The 21,244-nt window shown below is 50.6% G+C and overlaps 1 protein-coding gene across 1 annotated transcript in view; it reads left to right on the forward strand.

The window, feature by feature from the left end:
• The window catches only part of TLL2 (tolloid like 2), a 128,613-nt gene extending 107,369 nt beyond the window's left edge, over window positions 1-21,244 (forward strand). Inside the window, exons 14-21 of the mRNA XM_030865573.2 lie at window positions 8,180-8,305; window positions 9,068-9,228; window positions 9,879-10,059; window positions 11,493-11,618; window positions 13,619-13,746; window positions 16,718-16,931; window positions 19,294-19,544; window positions 21,095-21,244. Coding sequence (XP_030721433.1) covers window positions 8,180-8,305; window positions 9,068-9,228; window positions 9,879-10,059; window positions 11,493-11,618; window positions 13,619-13,746; window positions 16,718-16,931; window positions 19,294-19,544; window positions 21,095-21,229 — 1,322 coding nt within the window. The 3' untranslated portion in view covers window positions 21,230-21,244. The remainder of the gene's footprint in view (window positions 1-8,179; window positions 8,306-9,067; window positions 9,229-9,878; window positions 10,060-11,492; window positions 11,619-13,618; window positions 13,747-16,717; window positions 16,932-19,293; window positions 19,545-21,094) is intronic.

A 21,244-nucleotide genomic window follows, 5' to 3' on the forward strand; every position in this document is an offset into this window, starting at 1 on the left:
AAGAATCACAAAACCCATAGGGAACCTTAGCGCCAAACAAGGCTTCCTGCAGTGAGGAGGCAGCCAGCGTTTCAGAGCTGTGCGTAGATTCCCCAGCGGAGTTCACGACTGACTCGGGAACAGGCTCAGCCTTGGCTTCTTTGTGGCAGAAAGTTGTGCTGCTGCACTTGGAAATTAGGTTTATAAGTTTCCAAGGTCTACTTCATGAACCTTAGTGAAACTGAGCATTGGTAACAATACATATTTGTGTAGTCACTATCATTAATTGAGCACCTACTGTATGCCAGGCACCGTGCAAGGTACTTGACTTACACTATGTCATTTAATTCCCAAAATAAACCTCTGAGTTGGGTTTAGATCATGCTTGATCAGGGTTGAGAAGGGCTGCTCAGGGTCACTCAGTTAAGTGGCAGATCAAGAATCTAAACACAGTCTGACTCCGAAGCTCAAACTCTTTCTAGAACATTGCCTTGCATGCCCTGATGTGGGCCAGAGAGGCAGCCCAGGTCTGCAGCTCCAGAAGCATCAGCTCCCAGTCTACAAGCCTACCCTCAAGTGGGCAGAGCTGGGCAGGGGGCGGGGGGAGACTGAGAAAGCGTGGCGCTCACAGGAAACAAACCTCAGTGCCACCTTAGGGACTGACTGCTCTGTAAGATCTTGATAAAATCAGATGCAGAATGGCATGGGAAGACCAGCATTCCTGGCCCCAGCAGAGTGAGCTTCCTAAGACTCTTTTTTTTTTTTTTAACATCTTTATTGGAATATAATTGCTTTACAATGGTGTGTTAGTTTCTGCTTTATAACAAAGTGAATCAGTTATACATATACACATGTTCCCATATCTCTTCCCTCTTGCATCTCTCTCCCTCCCACCCTCCCTATCCCACCCCTCTAGGTGGTCACAAAGCACCGAGCTGATCTCCCTGTGCCATGTGGCTGCTTCCCACTAGCTATCTATTTTGCATTTGGTAGTGTATATATGTCAATGCCACTCTCTCACTTTGTCACAGCTTACCCTTCCCCCTCCCCAAATCCTCAAGTCCATTCTCTAGTAGGTCTGTGTCTTTATTCCCATCTTACCCCTAGGTTCTTCATGACCTTTTTTTTCCCCTTAGATTCCATATATGTGTTAGCATATGGTATTTGTTTTTCTCTTTCTGACTTACTTCATTCTGTATGACAGACTCTAGGTCCATCCTTAGACTCTTTTGAATAGATAGGTTTTCCTTCTCTGCTCTCAGAGCCCTGGAATTCCTCAGACCACATGCTAAGAGGAAATATCGGCTATTCCCCAATGCATTGTGACTGGGCGCCCACCATCACACCAGCAGCCACTGAATGGAGATATCCAATCTGCAACTGGTGGTCCCCAATCAGTGACCCCTTCCTCCCTCCTCTCCCAGGGCTCCTGGCTGTGCTAACCCAGAATTCCTGGTCCCTTCCTTACTCTGTCTCCCCATCTGCCCCCTCTTTATCCCCTTCTCCCAGGTTTTAGGTGAGCAGATGGTGTCAGAAGAACCCACTTCAAGCTGTGTGACCCCGAGCAAGCATCCCTTTGTCCTTACTGAAGCCCCTGCTTTCCTCTCTGTAAAACAGGGAGAAGGAAATCTGCCCATTTTACCCAGCCAGCTGTGAAGCCCCAATGAAATGATGGCTGTGGAGACACTTCATAAGCTGAAAAGTACCACACAAGTGTGTGGGATTTTTTTTTTTTTTCTGCTTTGAGCCATCTGGGGACAGCAAACCCAAACAGAAACAGAGCAGAATCCTAATGCTCTGAATATTTGGAGACAAAGTTTAATTCTTTCCCAAGCAAAACCAAACAAAAAACCAAAAACCCAAGCCACATCAAGTGTATTTCAAATGCAGTTCGCCTAGTGGTTGTGGTGGGAAGAAGGACATGGGAGTCTTAGTAGAGATGCCTTAGTAGAAGTAGAGATGCACAGCCCTCCCCTCACCCTAGCCCAGACTGCACCTGCTGGGTGTCTCTCAGCCTGGGGAGACCCCCGTCTGACTTAGCGGCCGCGCTGGTTGGGTCGCCTACAGCAAGTTATAAAACCTCTCTGAGCCCCTATCTCTCTACCTGTAGAAACAATACTATCAGGTTATCGCAGAGTTATTGTCAGGAGAAAATGAAATAGCATTAAGTGAACACACATGGTGTCATGTTTAGTCCCATTAATTTTTTTTTCTAAGGAAGGAATCTCTGAAGTTATTTTTCTCTCTGGAAAAAATGATGTGACAACTTCTTGCAGTTGCCGTGTGTCACCTTCTTATCGCTGCTGTAACAAATGACCACAAATGTGGTGGCTTAAAACAATACAAACTTACCATCTTACAGTTCTCGAGGTCAGATTCCCTTGCCTTTTCCAGCTTGTAGGGGAGGCGCCTGCACTCCCTGGCTGGTGGTGCTCTTTGGTCTTCAAGCAGCAAGGGCAGCTGGGACCTTCTCGGGCTGCATCCCAGACCTCTGCCTCCATCATCACGTTTCCTTTTCTGACCCTGACTCTCCTCCTCCCGCTTTCAGTTGTAAGGACCCTTATGGTTACAGTGGGCCCACCCAGACGATCCAGGATAATCTTCCATTTCAAGAACCTGAAATCACATCTAATCACATCTGCAAAGTCCTTTTGGCCACGTAAGGGTAAGGTAACATCCCCAGGTTCCAGGACTATGATGTGGACGACTTTGGGAGACCTCATTTTACTTACCACGTCACAAATAATCGTGAGGTTTTATTCTAATTCTGTTTATCCTAATTCTCCTGTCCTTCTCCTTCCCTGACTTCCACCCCCAGGTCCGTAAATTAGGTGTTGGGGCTTCTTTCCAGTAAGACAACTGGTAACCAGTTGGCACTGGCCCACCCACATCTCATTCCTGGTTCTGCTGACGATCAGCATTGCAATCTTTGAGAGGACCAGCTAAAACTGGAGGTTAGGGTTTCCAGATTGAACAAATTTTTAAAAACCGTTTGCCCAGTTAAATTCAAAGTTCAGATAAAGAATGATCTTTTAGTATATGTGCGTCCCAAATATTGCATACTGTACTAAGAAATAATTGCTCATCTGAAATTCAACTTTAATGGATCCTTCTGCTTTTTTTGTGGCAACCCTACTGGAGATTCCAGTCAGTGCAGTGGAGAGGGGTGTTTCTATCTGTGATGCTAAACCAGTTTGTGAGGGACTGAGTCTAGAACCTTGGCCTGCTCTGAGCAGCCATGATAACTAGCTCCGTTTTAGTGGTTAGAAAATGCCATCTTCTCCCTCTTCTACCTTTAACATTTATTCAGCAGTCACCAAACTGTCTCAGGGGCTGTGGGACAGAGGAGAACATGGTGACAAAGGAGACCTGTGAGCCAGTGGGCAGTGATAGTGAAGTGTTGACATCGGAGGAGGGTCTCACTCAGCATGGGGGTGGGGTCAGCACCCAGCCTAGATATTCAAGGACATGTCAGTTGGCAAACAGCTTTTTAGATGCCTGTAAAGGTGTTAATTGAAGCCCATCTACACTAACTTAGTGCACAGGCCCAGCTTGACATCTTTTTTATGTTAAGAAAGACTGTAGAGGGCTTCCCTGGTGGTGCAGTGGTTGAGAGGCCTCCTGCCGATGCAGGGGACACGGGTTCATGCCCTGGTCCGGGAGGATCCCACATGCCGCGGAGCGGCTGGGCCCGTGAGCCATGGCTGCTGAGCCTGTGCGTCCGGAGCCTGTGCTCCGCGGCAGGAGAGGCCACAGCAGTGAGAGGCCCGGGTACCGCCAAAAAAAAAAACAAAGAAGGACTGTAGAGAGCCACATTTAGAAGAGAAGAACTATACAGCATTGACCTTGACCCTGAATCTTAAAAGAGGAGTCAGGTCTGGTGGAAGCCTCTTTGGGACCTATTAAAGGAGAAAGAAAAGACATCTATCGAGTATGCCAGAGGCTGTACCAGCTACCTCACTTTGTCTTCAGGACAGCCCCTTGCTTGGCATCATTACCCCCATTTTAAAATTGAGGAAACTGAAGTTCTAAGGTGGCCGAGCTAGAAGTAGGCCCTGCATGTGTAGGACTTCACAGCTCATTCTCTCTCCTCTGCAGAGACCTGAAAGCCACAGGAAAGTTAAGTGAAGGGATTTGAATTTTTGATTTGATGCTGACATCCGTCACCCTTCTGCCATGGGAGTATAGGGAGAAGGGCCCTGGATCCAGCCTCTGCAGTTCGGGGTCTAGCCCTGCCCACACACTTCTTACCAGCTTGCTGCTCTCAGGGTCAGTTTTCCTTTCTGAGACTTGATCCTACCTGCTTTGTCCTCCTCCGTATTGACAGTGCCAGACCCACAGGGGGCTCCATAAATACTTACAGGGCAGTGGATGAATGAATAAGGCTCAGATTCTCATTTGTGGACTGGGCTTCTTGCTCCCTGCTCTGCCTACCTTTCAGGGTTCCCACGCGAGTGAATGAGGCCAGAGACCACAGTGCAGAGCAGTGCCGTCCAACAGAAATAGGAGGCAAGTCACAAATGCAAGCCATGAATGTAACTTTCAACTTTCCAGCAGCCACCTTACAAAAAAAAAGCAGAGAAAGAAAGAGGCAAAATTAGGTTTAATACTATATTTAATCCAATATATCAAAAACACTATCATTTTAATATGTAACCAAAATACACAATATTAATGAGAGATTTTATGGCTTTTTTTTTTTCCACACTAAGTCTTGGAAATCCAGTGTGTTTTACGCTCACAGCACATCTGAATTTAGAATAGCTGCATTTCAAGTGTTCAGTAGTCACATGGGGTCTAGCACAGGTTAGCCCAGGTCTAGAGCCCCGACACAGCCAGCTCTTTGTCAGCCTTTTTCCAGCAAGGCTGTCAGTAGGATGTCCTGTGAGCACACAGGGGCCAGTGCGTGTGTCAGGACTTCTCCAGTGAAAGAAAGTGGAAGAGTAACTACAAAGGCCACGCAGAAGAGCTGGACCAGCCAAAGGAGCTCTTGCCTTGGTGCCAGTTGGCAGGAGTCTCTGCCCAGGGCCCAGCTGGCACGTGGCTCTGTCCAGGGTGCCAGTTGGCCTCTGCATCCCTCTCCTGGTGCCAGATGGAAGTTCCTCTCGGGGCCTGCTGGCCGGGCAGCAGGCAAGGCACCTCACATCTCTGCTTACTTGGGGAGATGGCAAGTGCATTTTCGGGCTGGCAGGGCCATTTTGGCGCCACACTCCCCACATAAATGGGAGGGTTTCCCACCTTGATCCCCGTGCTCCACAGTCCCAGTACTGATGGCCCACCATGGGATCTGTGATGTGGGGGGCTGGCTCCCTTCAAGGTACTTCAAAAGCTTAGGGATGTGCCTTGCCTTCCCTTTCCTTAACTCTCTCTGAAACAATGTTTGGGATCCTACCTGAGTCATCTCATTATCTAATCTCAGAATGGTTCCTTCTTTCACTGGTACTACTTGGGGAAGGCCAAAAAAAGCCAGAGTCAGCAAAGCTGGGCCCTGATTCAGCTTCTTCTCCCACCCCCACGCTCTCCCAGATTTTTCTGGGTTGCTTGGCCTTGGCCACTGTAGCCCAGAGCAAGCATGAGCCTGTGGGCTTGAAGCAGCTGATACTTCATTCTAGTGTGGAGGTGATTCAGAGGACACCCAGGCTCCTCCTGAGAGCAGGGCCCCTGGTTCACTTCCATACACCCGAGCTGGAGCAGGGGTGGAAATGGCCAAACATCACACTGCTCTTTCTGGAGAGAGCTCAGGTGTAAACGTATACCTTTTACCCATCTTCCTGGGCCAAACACCCTACCCTTCTAGTCTTTGGAGGAAATATACTCTCTTTGCTTTAGGTGCAAATCCAATCCACCAGCCTCTCTCCCTCCACATGGCTAAGATGGTGCCAGGAGACTTATCAGTGGTCCTCCTTTTCTTGCCTATGACAATCGTGTGTCCTGCCCATTGCATCTTCTGGCATCAGTCTCCTCTCCCCCAACCACCCAGCTCGGCCCTTTGTTTAACTTGCTCTATGTTGATGGGCTCTTTCCATGGTTCCTTTCCGCCCTCCCGCCAGTTTCTTGACTCTGCTGTGCTGCCTTCCTGCCCATCTAGTCTTCCTTCATTGGCCCATCCTTGATACTTTTTCCTTCTTTCTGTTCCTGCCTTGTCTCTCTCTCCCCTCCCCAGGCCTACTCTACTCTTCCCTGATTCAGGGATGCCGGGTAACTGTATCCTTTTCACTACTCCCATCATTGTGTCTCTCCATCCACTGGAATTTCAAAAGCAACCCTGCTCTTTCCTAGAGCAATAGCTAATGTGTACTGAGTGTCTATATGCTGGGTACTTCACAGGCATCATTTTCAATCACCACAACCCTAAAAGCAGATATTATTCTCATCTTAAAAGTGGAGGAAGGCTCAGAAGGTCAAATCATCCAGTTTACTGAAGGAAGATCCCCTGGTGAATCCAACCCAGGTCTGTCTGGCTCACTCGAAAGGCTGGACTTTTTCTATTCCTCATTGTTATTGATTCTCCTCCTTTTATACTTTTTAGCAAATGTCAGAGAAAGTACTTTGCCTACTGTAAAGTAGTAAATAATCGCAGGATTGTTATTACTTTAGCAAACTTAATACTTATACTTGTTTGAAGCTAAGGACAACTTCAACCCCTTGTCTAGAGCATGTCTCCTAAACCCAGTCTCTCCTACTGACCAACTTATTTAAGCTTTTGTTGAGCCCAAGGACACATCACTCTTAGAGTCACCTAAGTTTACTCCTCACTATATGAAATGATGGGATATTTACAAACTGTCCTGCACCCAGTGACGAGCCACCAGGTTGATGAGTATTTTGTGCCTCATGGATCAGGGAGATTGGAAGGAAATGTGTTTGAGTTGGAGTTTATTTGAGTTGGAAAAAGGAGATATGGTGGTTGAAAGGTTTGCATTTTCTGCTGGACCATTGGGTTGGAAGTTGCAAGGAGTCAGAGTTTTTAACAATTCAAATTTCAAAGGACAAGAAATACCTTTAAAAACGGTAAGATTCCTATCTCTAGGTGTTTTCCAGCAGGCTCTGAAAAGCCACCTACCAGAAATGTTACTAAATGGATCCTTGCTGAGGTGGCAGGACTGGGGATCTTTTCAAGTCTTTACCAACTTGAAAATGTCCTCATTTATTTTATGTGTAATGCGAGGTGTCCCGAGATTTCGTGAATTCTGGCCTTGCTCTGTTCTTACCTTCCCTGGCGTTAGGAACCAACACTTCCACCCGCTCTCCAACCCTTTCTTCCTCCTAGGCTGGGCTTCTGCTGTTGTTTGAAGATGTCTCTGTGTCTAGTTGTCCTTTCATTAGACTCTGCAGCTGTTAGGCTACCACCTGCATGCTCTTTAGGGATAAATGTACCACAACTTGGCAACAGAAAACAATGATTTTTTTCCTTTTACTTCTGATACTCTTCTTGGAGATGCCCAATGGACTGGGTTTTTCTTTTCTTTAGTGGCCCATGGGCTGACACGTCCGGGGAGATTCTCCAATGAGTCCCACGTTCTGCCTCTGGACGGCGTCTTCCTTGCTGCTGTTTAATTGCCCCAGACACATCATTGGACACTTGTCGGTGCTGAATCCCATGTAACTCCCCCGCTAACTGAGTCTCTCTGTGGCCTCTTCCTGTAGTTTCTCCTGGAGGCATCGGTTCACCTAAGAGCCAGCGTTTTCTGTAACCTTGAAGATCACCTCTTCAGATTAGTGATCAAAATGCTAAGTCACAGCTTCTGGTTCTGTCCCTGGAGAATACTTATACATCCTCATCTAGGAAGGTGTCCCTTTGTCCTTACCCTTTGCTTAACGTCCTGAGACGTTCCGCATTTATGGGGGACCCCCAATTTTACGGCATTGAAATTGATCGTCTTTGGTATGAAAGCTTTGAGATTTTCTAAGATCACAGATACTGCTGACTGAACCCTTCAGAGAATGAAGTTATACCAGGCCCGGTCTCCTCTCAAAGGAGCCCTGCTTCTGGCTAACGAGTTAGCCTTGTGTGTTGTCAAGATCCCACTCGCAGCTGTGGCTGCTGCTGGTTTCTGAGACGTGGACGGGGGACTCCTTGGAGGGCGGTCACCAGGAGTCGCTCTTTTTCTTAGAGGGAATCCCGGGATGTGGAAAGCGACGGGGAACAGACCTGGCAGCTTTGTGATGACTTAACCATGGTCACCTTCCTCCCCAACAGAGGTGGATGAGTGTTCCTGGCCAGATCACGGCGGGTGTGAGCAGCGCTGTGTGAACACTCTGGGCAGCTACAAGTGTGTGTGTGATCCTGGCTATGAGCTGGCCTCTGACAAGAAGGCGTGTGAAGGTTGGTGTTGGACCTGCCAAGCTGGAGTGAGAGGGGATGGGGGACAAGTCTTAGGAGAAGGGGGGCAGGTGAAGATGGGGCAGCTGGTTGGCTGTGAAGTAACAATGGACAGCTGTGGGGATGACCCACCTCCTTCCTGGAGGGAAAACAACTCGATGAAGCCACAAACGTGAGATGACTTTATCGGACTCCACCCCAGCAACTGTGCAGGTGGAACCATGGTTCATTTTCTTCTGTGACTGTGTGAAATTCATATGATTATTAAGGCAGCGAATAAAAGCAAAGAATAAGTATGAGCACTTCGGTGTGACTCAACGAACAGTGCATTTCATTCATTCCATTCCTACCTGGCTGGTGGTGTTTTCCTTGCCCACCTGAATGACTGCTTGTTCATGGAAGCCAGGGACATTGCATAGCTTGGTGCAAACATTTCTAAATCTTGAAATTCTGGGCAGCTACAAGTGTGTGTGTGATCCTTGGTCCAAGTCATGTGAAGTCCCCAGCTATGCCTCTGAGTGAGAGGTAAGCACAAACGCATCATCTTTTTTAAAAAAGCTGTCAAGACTTGTCCTCCCCTCCATCCCTCCAAATCCTCAGTTGAAACAGACTAGAAGAAAGGAGGCCGAATTAACCAGTTCAGATGGTCTATTTGTTGTTGTTGTTATTAAAGAACAGCAGGGCTTACTGCTGCTTGGGGGAAATTGCAGCCACTTGGAAATAAAACCAGATGAATCTTGCTTTTCCCCCCCCCACCCCGTGCAGTGGCCTGTGGCGGTTTCATGACCAAGCTGAATGGAACCATCACCAGTCCTGGGTGGCCAAAGGAGTATCCTACAAACAAAAACTGCGTCTGGCAAGTGGTGGTCCCCGCTCAGTACCGGATCTCCCTTCAGTTTGAAGTGTTTGAACTGGAAGGCAGTGATGTACGTTTCTGCACTCCATTTGACTGGGGATCATGTTGGGATGTGGCTCAGGGCTGAAAACTGGCGAGGGGCTCAGCAGGCGGGGAGGTGGCCTCCTAGGGTCGCGGGGTTGTAGCTGGGCGGACTCGGGGGGGTGTTTGGTGAGGCAGTTTCAGCGGCACACCCTCTGCAGATGGAGGGCTTTGGCCCTCTCGTCACTGATAAATCCGAGGAGAATCAGGACAAGAGAGGAGGAGGCGGGTCTTGGGGGCGGGGGGTGCGAGGTGGTCAGGACAGGTACATCCCCTGGGGTAGGAATCTGGGGCTTGGCATCCAGCTGGGAGGAATGGAGGCGGTGAGATGCAGCTGGCGACCAGGGTGGCATAAACACCCCATTCCCTCCCTTGGGCGGTGGTCACGGGATGATCAAGGCAGCCAGCCGAGGCCCAGGCAGAGCCCTACAGCTGGACAGCTAGTCAGGAGTGCCCCCTGTCTGCACCTTGGGCTGGAGGGATCCCAGTAAGAGTCGAGAGGACCCTCCCACTGGGCCTGACAGAGCTCGACTGCCCACCTGGCAGGGTACAGCTCTCAGGAAGGCAGCCCTGCCATGCGCCAGGGTCTGCGGCGGGACTTGAGGGAACCGGGCGGCTCCCCATGGCTCCCCCTTGCAGGTGTGTAAGTACGACTTCGTGGAGGTGCGCAGCGGCCTGTCCCCTGATGCCGGGCTGCACGGCAAGTTCTGTGGCTCTGAGACGCCCGAAGTCATCACCTCGCAGAGTAACAACATGCGCGTGGAGTTCAAGTCCGACAACACGGTCTCCAAACGCGGCTTCAGGGCCCACTTCTTCTCAGGTGTGCAGGTTTGGGGGCAAGACCACAGGCTGAGGGCAACACGGCTTTGCGGGCTCGCAGCCTCGGGGCACCCTCCCGCCCCTCTCTGCCCGCTGCCCTGGCCCTCACAGTGTCTGTGCCTCGGTCCTGGTTTTATAGCGTGGTGGCTATGTTATTGCAGGGCTACCAAAACAAGCGACCACAAACCAGGTGGCTCAAAACAACAAAAACTGTTGTCTTTCACAGCTCTGGAGGCCAGAGGTCTGGAACCGAGGTGTGGGCAGGGCTGTACGCTCCCAGAGGGCTTGGGGAGGAGCCTTCCTTGCCTCTTTCTAGCCCGTGGTTCCAGCACTGAAGTGTTGGGTGGTCTTCATCTCTTTATTTTTTACGGGCTCTTTAAGGATTCTTAGTTGTCCTCATAGAATCAGAGGGCAAAACTAAAGCACCAAGTGTTCAGTGACACATTACCCGCAGTGGGCGGAGGGTACAGAGAGGAGGGAGATGTCCCTGACCCTTGAAGTTATCCTGGTGGGAGGGCCGCGGATGGAGGTTGGTCCTCGGTTAACAGGGAAGGAAGCTGGCTTAGGAGAGGGCTGCATACTGTGCCGGCTTGAGCTACAAGATCCATAACGACAACAGCTAACATCTGAGTCCATCCATAATAATAAATAAAAACTAACACTGACTCAGGGCTGGACGCTGTTCTAAGTGCTTTCCCTGTACTAATTCGTTTCCTCCTCTCAACAATCCTGTGAGGTAAGCACACCATAAGTGACTCCACTTTACAGGTAAGGCAACTGAGGTACAGAAGTCAAGGGCTCCCCAAGGTCACAACAGCTGGAAGTGGAGGAGCAAGGCTGGCACTGGGCCGCCTGGCCCGAGGCTCGCACGCTTACCTGCTCCACAGGCAGGAGGAGGTGTGGGGCCGTGGAGTAACAGCCCAGGCCTCTGGTCACTCAGACTGCTTGCTCACTGAGTAACCTTGGGCACGTTAACGTTCTCAGCCTCAGTTTTCCTACCTGTAAAATGGGGGCATAGGCACTTCCCTCCTAAAGTTGTGTGCAAATTAACTTAGATAATACAGAGGGTATAATAGAGTGATTAGTGTCCATCACAGGGTAAATACTCAGTGCACGGTGGTTATTTTTATTATTGTTAATATTATTATTAATACTAGCCTATCCTTTAAGGAGCTCCTTGGTTTGGGTGGGGAGCAGGAGGGGAGAACCTATATATACATTAAAGTGCTTTAGGAGCATGGGGAATTCAACATGTACCAGGGCCAGGTAGTAGCCAAGGAATACTGCCCCACCCTCGGCCCCGTGGAAGGATAATCAGAGTTGGGACAATCAGGGAGGCTCCCTGGTGGAGACTCCTTTTGAGCTGGGTTCTGGGCTGTGAGGGACGTTCCCAAGTTGGTGGTTCCTCTTAGGAGAGTCCGTTGATCTCCGCAGACAAGGACGAGTGCGCCAAGGACAACGGCGGGTGCCAGCACGAATGTGTCAACACCTTCGGCAGCTACCTGTGCAGGTGCAGGAACGGCTACCGGCTCCATGAGAACCGGCAGGACTGCAAAGAGGGTGAGGCTGGAGCGTGACCGGGGTGGAGGGCGCAGGGAGGCTCACCTTGGCTGCCCGAGTGTGCGCATGCGTAAGAGTGAGAGCGAGGGGCGCTTCTTCCAGGTCTAGCAAGCCCCGAACTGAGGCTCAGCTTCTGCCTTCCCTCCTCCCACCTTCCTGCTCAAGAGTGATTTTCACCAGGGCAGTCACTCCTTCAGGAAGCTTGTAGGGGCCCTTGAGTGCTCTCCTACGGTTATTATTGCAAAGTGGTTAAACGCCAGGCTCCAGAATCAGACCACCTAGGTTTAAATCTTGGCTCTGCTACTTACTAGCTGTGCGACCTTGGGAGACTTAGTTAACCTCTCTGAGCTTCAGTGTCCTCTTCTGTTTCAAATGGACTAAACATACCTCCTTCTTAAAGTTTTTGTGAGGGTTAAATGAGAGCATGCTTAGAAAGTATTTCAGACAGGCTGACACATATTAAGCGCTTGAAATGTTGATAGATATCAGCCATCTATGTCATAATCATATTTACCGTTTGCAGGCCTAATAGTAAAATAGAATTTGAGGAAGACTTTTTTCCCGGCTCCATTCACTACTGGGAGTCCAGATGGCTTTTCACGTCCAGTCACTCTGGGAAAGGCCTTCCATGTTCTTACCCCATCCTGCAAAGGGAGTTGAGCATCTCGATGAACACACAGGCCTCCAGGCCTTGTCCCCACCACAGAGCCCCGCATGCACATCAGGGTGAGGGAAGATATGAAGACCTCACACCCCTGTTCTGGGATAAACATTTCAGAACTAGGAGATACTGGCTGGGGCGCCACAGAGACTGGTCAGGGCCTCCCCGGAAGGTTAAAGAATGAGCTTAGACATCTTCAGAAGCCCACCCTCGAGCCCAGCGCTGTGACCTGGACACAGGAGGTCACAGGTTGGGTTGAGAGGTGGGTTGGAAGAACTTGGAAGGAACTGTCATTCTGGAACTTAAAAAAAACTTTGTTTAGCCCCTGTGGCGTGGATGGGGGGGGGCGGGCAGGAGGGATATAACTCTGCTAAGGTCCCATCAGGTGAACTGTATGCGTTCCCCCAGGGTGGCAGGGAGTGCGGCAGCGAACATCCCACGTCTGAGCTGCTGCCCCTGTTGGCGCCCGTTCTCTGTGGGGCTGCAGAGCAGAGGCAGCAATGAGGGGGAACCTCTGTGCAGCCGCCCCTCCCTCTCACCCACCCTCAACCTCCAGCTGCCTCAGCCTGAAGCCACAGGGCAGAGACAGCAGTGGTACCTCCTCAGCGTCCTCTATTTCCTAATCAGCAAGAGCAAAGGCAGGCCTGGCTCTACCCCCGACCAGCAGGTCACTTGCCATCTCTCAGCTTATTTTCTCAATTAGAAGGTGGGAAGGATTAAATGAAAGGATGCAATCAAAGTGCTTAGTGCAGTGCTCGACACAGATAGAGACAAATTCCAGCTATTGGCGAAAACGCTACTTACTAAGCAAGTCGTGGGACCACTCTTTGCAAATAGCATGGTTACCAGGCCAGCATCTGTAGCCTCCAACTGAAATTGCTTTGGAAACTAAAAGACAGAGGCATAGTGATGGAGATCTTTGTTAGCACTTCCTGAGCATTTCACATGCATTATCTCATTTAATCCATGCATCTCCGCTACAATGTTGGCGCCCCTTTTACCAATAAGGACACAAGGCTCAGAGTCCCAGAGCTTGTAGGTGGTGGCACCAGGACTTGAACTGAGGCCCATCTGACCCCAGGGCCTGTGGTCTCATCCACTAACTCTACCATATTTCCAGTGACAATCACAATGAGAATAGCAGCAGTAAGAAAGGTGACCTGGCTCCAGGAAGGCAGCAAAGCCAAATAAATCAGCAGATCTCTGAGCTGGGGGACCCTTTATTGAGGCCAAACCCTGCCCTCACATATTATGACCATGTGACAAGAGGTCAGGGAAGAGACCCACAAATGAATTACCTCTCTCTCTCTTCTGTGTCCCCCCACCCCGTCACCCCCAGCTGGCTGTGTGCACAAGATCAGCAGTGCAGAGGGGACCCTGGTGAGCCCCAACTGGCCTGACAAATACCCGAGCCGGAGGGAGTGTACCTGGAACATCTCTTCAACCGCGGGCCACAGGGTGAAACTTGTGAGTTATTTTCAAAGTTGATGGACAACACGGACTTCGGGATCAGGCTGACACGGGTCTGAGTCTCTGCTCGGCCTCTTCCCAGCTCTGAAACGTGGGGAGGTTACTCAACATTTCCAGGACTCAGTTTTGTTATCTGGAATATGGAGCTGCTAATGAAACCTACCTCTCCGGGCTGTTGTGCAGATTAAGAGAGGAGGCACCTGAAGCCCTCCGCCCAGGGTGGTGGGTGAGAAAAGCTCTGTAAATAGCACCTGTTCACAGTGGTGTCAGTATGACCTGGCACCCATCACACAGATTTCAAGCGCTGTTTGAGATTCAATAGTTTCCAGTTACAATATTTTACAAAACAAAACATTCTCAAGTTTAAAAAAAAATGTAGTCAGTCAGAGGGTTGGAAAGTGGAAATCAAGTTTCCAGATCCCCATGCTCACTCTAGGAATGACTTCTCGGAACATTTTCTTGTGAATTCTTCCAGAAATCTCTGTGTGTGTGCACACAGGAGCAAATACGTACCCTTTTTCTTGCTCACGTTTCTCAAACGGGTTCTATTTTTCATATTCTTCTACGACTTACATTTTTTCCAGTTAACAATAGGAGGTTAAGTTATGTATGCTAATTCTCTCTTGAATTAAAAATATATATCTTCCCAGCCTTTCTTTAAAGTCCCATCCACGCATATGGTTGTGGTGGTCTGCGCACCATGCTCGGTTATTTCAAAAGAGAAATGAGTTTTCCCACAAGTCTTGTTTCTCAGCCACCAGGGGCTCCCAGATCGTGGAGTGTAAAACAAGCCCTCTTGCCTTCCGGAGAAGTTGTTGTATTCCAGCAGACAAACAGTTTTTAAATGGGTCATTCTAGCTCTGGAGATAGCTAAGCTCTTCAGAATGTATATGGATGTCCCCCTGCATCACGGACCAATAATGCAGGGAGAAGGGGAGAGAACAAAGGAGAAGGTGATGATAAATAGACGATCACCCAGGGACTTGCGTGGGTCTTTACTGGCGAGAGCGGTGAGGAGGACAGGTGGATGAATGGGCGCCCAGGCTGGGCACGGGTGCAGGCCTGGGGCATCGAGGGGTGAAGGCAGGGCCCCTGACCACGGGTGCCCACGTGGGCACCTCGTATGCATGGCTGTCCGCGTAGGAAATGCTTTCGGCTGCTCTCCTGGGTCAGTCAGAACAGCCTTGAATCTGGGCGAGGGTGAATTAAAGCAAGTGCATTAGAGAAAGGCTGCCGTCTGCCGGAAGACGATCGCCATGGCAACACAAATCTCTGAAGACCGCGGGGGAATGGCGCGCCCTGGGGCTGGGAACGCGCAATTTGCACAGCTGGTAGCGGCGCTTCCCTGGAAGGGCCACAAGGTTTTAGTAACTGCCCCAAACGTCTTTTCCTGTTCTCTACAGTACTGAGGAAATAAAGCAACCGATCACAGTGGCCAGAGTGAGCCCAGATCTCCAATTGATCTGAGGCACATGCATATGCGCTAGTTCTTAAATGCTTCCTTGGGAGGTGGATGGTGGGTACACTGATCATGCTCTACCTTTTTGCTACCAGAGTGTGGGCTGAATACTTACCAGGAAGCTAGTGTTTGTCTGCACAGGGATAGCCACAGGGTGTCCTATGGACTTTTGGGGAGCACCCCGTCTCCCTGGCCCACCGTCACCCTCCCATTGCATTGCTCACCCTGGTCCCACCAGCCCCCGCTTCCTACTCCTGGCCACCATCCCTACCCCAACTCTCTGGCCCCACCTCCCTTCCTATAAGTGTGAAGAGCTTTGCCCATTTCAAAGCTCAAACACAAGATGTGTGTGTCATTCTTACGAAAGCCAACGGCCCCTCTATTTCTCCCTAACTCCATCTCTGCTCTGTCACCCCGGGCCCCTTCTTGTGAATTGCGATCCCTTCCAACCCCCAGCTAATGTTCTCTCTCCCTCTCTGTCATTGGGTCCAAGTCTTCAGTTAAACTGTCCCCTCTCACCTTGTCCCATCCCCCTCGTAGCCATGGGCAGGCCATCAGCCAGTCCTAGCACCTGAGAGGCCCTACATTTGGGGCTGCAGAGCCTGGTTTACGGCCTGGAATTATGGGGTTGCCCTGGCCTGCTTCAGGGGACGGTCTGGCGGGGACAGAGAGGAGGGAGGCAGTATAGCCTGGTGATGGTTAGGAGTGTGGCCTGGAGTCAGGCTGGCTGGGGGTCCAGTTCAGCTCCATCCTTCTCTAGCTGTCTGAACGTAGGCAAGCCACTTAACTTTCCTAAGACCCAGTTTCCCCTTCTGCACACTGGGGATAATAGTAGCTCTTCCCTTACAGTATTATCAGAACTGAGTGAGAAAATGCAGGGCTCTGCATGGAAAAAAATATTCAACTCTGGCCAGCCACTCTCAGGACAATGACGTGGAGTAGCGCGCACTTCATGAAGCCTCGTTCATACGGTGCAGTGCAGAGGTTAAGCGCAAGGGCTCCTTGACCTCCTGGTCATGGCCCAACTCTGCCAGTGTGTGACCTTGGGCAAGTTATCCGACAGCCCCGTGCCTCAGTTTCCTCATCTGTAAGGTGGAGGTTCTCATGGTGGACACCTCACAGGGTCGTGAGGATGACTACTTACAAAGCATTTAAAACAGCCCCTGGCTCAGAGTGAACACCTTGGTCCCTGCTGCTCTCATCGTTGAGGGAGAAGCCGCAGGATGTGCCAGAGGAGCACAACAAGCACCGAAACGCTCTGACCCCGGCCATCTTATCCGCAAAGCGGTCGTGGTAGCAACAGCTCATAGGGTTGTTCTGGGGACCAAGAGAGGGGCCAGCTGGAGACCTGCTCAACAGATGTGGCCACCATCACCACGGGCTCCATGCCGCCTGCACAGCTGGCTGGGCAGATGCGTGTCCTCGTGCCCCTTCCTCTCCCACCGCGGGAGAGGGGGGCCCGCCCCAGCTGAAGTGACCTTGCCTCACTTTCTGCTCTTCCATCCCTAGACGTTTAACGAGTTTGAGATCGAGCAGCACCAGGAATGTGCCTATGACCACCTGGAGCTTCACGATGGGCCCGACAGCCTGGCCCCGGTCCTCGGCCGTTTCTGCGGCAGCAAGAAGCCAGACCCCGTGGTGGCTTCGGGCAGCAGCCTGTTTCTCCGCTTTTATTCAGACGCCTCGGTGCAGAGGAGAGGATTCCAAGCCATGCACAGCACAGGTGCGTGGGCTGGGAGCCCGGCCTTCAGCTGATCCCCATGTGGACTGGAGATAGATGGGTGATCAAGGCAGGGGAAGGACCACCTTTAATTCTGACTATGGGGGATGAGCAGTGTATGATAACATGTCCCTTTTAAAATGAAACATGGGCAACCATAGGTGTAGGGTTGTTTTCTTTTAATGTCCTTCATTGACAACCTTTGAAAGGGGCAACCCTTTGTCGGCGCCATGTTTCTTTCCTCCCTTTCTTTCTTCCTCCCACCGCCCCCCACCCCGCCTTTAAAATTTTACTTGTCATTTTGCTGGTCTGTGAAACCCTGAGTCTGGGTGCTGAGTGGTGGAGAGTAGCCCTTTGTACCCTCCAAGGATCAGTTCCAGAAAATGAAAAGTGTTTTTGTTCCCCATTATTTTTCCTCACTTGAAATAAATAACTTTATTCAGCCCTTTGGAGGAAAATGTTTATGCATATAACTTACATTATTTACTGTGTTAAACGGAAGAAAGTCAGTAAGAACACTGGCTCTGCTCTTTAGGCATTTAAAGGATACAACCTGGGACTAGAACCCTTGAAGCAACTTTGACTCTCTGATCCTGGCCCTCTGGCAAAGCGGTGACTGTGCAGCCCACTCAGAGTCTGAGATCATGATGACGATCACTGTGAGGTTTTCTGATCCCTTTAACAGCCCCTCCTCCCAGTTTTTTCCCAGAACCAGAAAACATGAATCAGGTGAGACAAAATGACAGCCAGCACCTTCTCCGTCTGGCTGGCCCTTGCCTGGGAGAAAACTCCCCACCGTTCACGGCTGCGTTGTCACTTCCCCGGTGAAGTTTAAAAGCCACTAACTAGTGACTTCACCCTCTTGTCCCTGCGGACTGAGTGTGGGTGCTCAGGGTAGGTCAGGGTCCTTCAGGCAATGGGGGCACACTCAGGTAGAATCGTTAATTGAAGAGAGTTTAATAAGGGACTGTTTACAGAGGGGTGGGCAGGGTGTGAGGACACCATGGGGACAGCGCAGCGACCAGGGCTAGGTTGCAAGGCTGTTACTACCCCTGGCCTGGATACCAGAGGAGGGAATGGTTCCTGGAGCCTAGAGATAGAGGGGAGCAAACAGAGGGCCCCCCAACAGGAGCGAGGACCAGGCAAGGAGGGGGCCTGGGACTAATGCCCTGACCTTCCTCCTCCCTCCTGTGATCTGCTGGTGTTCCCTGTGGCTGGATCATGAAGGCAAAGTGCTCATCCATGTAGACCCAGAGGTCTGCCTCCAGGGGCCCAGAGCAGGTGGGGAAGAATGGAGAGGGGATCTGGCAGGATGGATGGAAGGCATCCTGCCCTGCTAAGTGCCCATTTCCTTGCCAGCCACGTCTCAAGAATTTGAAATTTCCCAAAGACCTGGAAGAAATTCTAAGCTAGAGCACACATGGGATTAAGAGTTGGCAGTCGGACAGGACTGGGGCCAGGCTGGACATGGAGCTCCAGCTGGGCTGGGGAATGTTACCAGATAGTGTGGAAGCCATGCCAGAGGGAGGAGGCATGGAACACATTGAGGACCTGCTGTGGAGGAATTTGCCTTCAGAATTTCTGTTGCTTTCTAATTTCCCATCCCTCTCATTTACACATTTTTATTATGTGGTCTCTAGCAGCCTAGACACATGGTAGGATGGGACTCAGGCCAACCAGAGTTACCGTCCCAGTGAAAAAACGCAGAAGCCAAGGCTACAGAATACAAGTCCAAAGTACACGGCGCAGCTCGCCTGTAACACTCACAGGGGTTTCAAAGTTGGCCTATAGTTAGGCTCTCAAATGCAGGTTCCAGCCAGGTCTATTCTGAGGTTTCTGGTTTGAGCGCTCACCAGCAGTTTTGGTGTGCTTTTGGTGCCCTCTGCTGGCAAAATAACGAATTACAGTAAGTCGGCCGGGCAAGTGTGAGCCCTTTTCAAATGCTTCTAGCGCTTCCACGCAGTAAAGTGGTAATGATCCGTCACATCCCAGCGACCAGGCGGGCAAATCATCCATTGGCCCCAGGTCTCCATAACTGGAGAGGGGAAAAGGCTTTTGTCAGTAGCACGCCCCGGTATTCCCCGAGGCCTCCTTATGGCCCAATCTGGGAACACAGGACCTTGGTTTGTACGTAAGGGTCAATTTGGACTCGCCAGTGAGCCCTGAAACTCCTGGATCTCTTTTACTCCTCTGTAAAATGGGCTGATGAAACTTTCCCGACCCTTCGCACAGGGCACACACCAGGCTTTGTGGAGAAAACTGGCCTGTACACAGGGTGTGAAGAGAAACTGGGGGCCGGGAAGAGGGGATGCAGAGCGTGCGCTCTCTGTGCGGAGGGGGCATCGCGCTTCTCTCTCCGCTCTAGAGTGCGGGGGCAGGCTGAAGGCCGAAGTGCAGACCAAAGAGCTCTATTCCCATGCCCAGTTTGGGGACAACAATTACCCGAGCCAGGCCCGCTGCGACTGGGTGATCGCGGCGGAGGACGGCTACGGCGTGGAGTTGATATTCCGGACCTTTGAGGTCGAGGAGGAGGCCGACTGTGGCTACGACTACATGGAAGCGTACGATGGCTACGACAGCACGGCGCCCAGGCTCGGCCGCTTCTGCGGCTCCGGGGTGAGTCCCGGGGATGCGGGGGAGGCGGGCCGCGGAGCTGTTGGGTCAGACACACGTGCGTCAGGGTCCCTGCTGCTTATAACACCAGCCAGGAGGCCCGCTCTGCTGGAGCACAGAGGGAAACTGGAGGGTATTCGCAGAGGAGGTTGGGAGGTACCGGGGACCTAATACCGAGGTCAGCTAGGTAAGAGCAAGACCTTTTTAGGACTGCCTAGTTTTGCAAAGGGTTTGTCTCTCCCCGCCCCCCTACCCCCCCACACCCATTTTTCTTTAGCCTTCAGGCTTTAAAAATTTTTTTTATTATACTTTTGCATATTCCACATATTCACAATTCTCTCTCCCAATAAAACCAAATGCCTGTGAAAATTATGAATCACTGTTTTACTCCAAACATATTAGTTATGCTCAAGGTCATGATCATTTTTCTCATTATCACCTCTTTCCTGGGCCACCTCCTCAGGACAGGGCAGGCCTGTTTTGATCACTATTTCCCCAGCGCCTGAAATAGGGCCTGGCACGTAGTTGGTGCTCAGTGACAGTGTGTGGACCAGCCAGCTCAGTGTCCTGGGCCCTCTCTGGCTGTACCATGCTGGGCACTGTCCACCTCCAGGGCTGATCACTCAAGCTTCTTTGCAACTGGCTGGACTTACATTAAATCATTTTGGAGTCATTAGTGCTTGTGCTAAACAGAACCTCAAACTGGCATTTGCATGAGTCTTTGAATAATTTCCCTTCATCTTCTCTCACCCTCCAAAGAAGAAAGGATGCCGAAGTGTGACTTAGCTGATGCAGTGCCTTTGAGAGCTGAAGTCTTTCAAACTGTGGGGTCCACATGCAGAGGAAAACCTCGGAGGGTCCTGAGCAGTGAAATGTACGGGAAGCCCAGTTTGGTTCCGTTAGAATCTGTCAGACAGCAGCCTCAGAACCTGGCTCCCCTTCATCCACCACCTGGCAAAACCTTTCTGACAAATGTAGTGGCTCCGTCCCATGTTTTGTCCTTGGACAGGACATGGACCTCAACAGTGGTCTCTGTCTTAGGTCTCCTGGAAGACACATCACAGTGGCGACCCTAGAGCCGGGTGATTCATGGTATACACTTTACAGTGAGAAAAACCTGAGCTTGCAGCCTATCTAGTTGTGTGAACTTGAGTCTCATCTCAGTTTCCTCAAGTATAGAATAGAGATAGAACCTGCCTTACAAAGTTGTTGTAAAGTTTACATGAGATGAGATCTGAAAGTGCTTAGAGAAGTGCACTTAATTAATCTATGCACTTAATAAATAACAGATTCTATGCATTTCAGATTGTCTTTGGAAAAGCACGGCTGGGGCAGGGGGCGGGGGTGCTCTCTAGAGCAGATCTTGAAAAGCTTTCCTTTGAAAAAGAGCTTGTTTTGTTGCCCTTCAGAGCCTCTGGTGCCAGGGATGCCTCGTGGCATCGTCAGCCATCCTATGTCTTTGTGTAAAGTTCTGTCTCATTCTCCTTATTTTAAACTCCAACCACAGCCAACTGGCTTAAAGTCCCTCTGGTTTTCCTTTCTCCTCCCCTCAGCCATTGGAAGAAATCTACTCTGCAGGGGATTCTCTGATGATTCGATTCCACACGGACGACACCATCAACAAGAAGGGCTTTCAGGCCCAGTACACGAGCACCAAGTTCCAGGATGCCCTGCACATGAAGAAATAACGTTGTGCTTGGAAA

This window comes from Globicephala melas, chromosome 16 (assembly GCF_963455315.2).
Source record: "Globicephala melas chromosome 16, mGloMel1.2, whole genome shotgun sequence".
NCBI classification, from domain to species: domain Eukaryota; kingdom Metazoa; phylum Chordata; class Mammalia; order Artiodactyla; family Delphinidae; genus Globicephala; species Globicephala melas.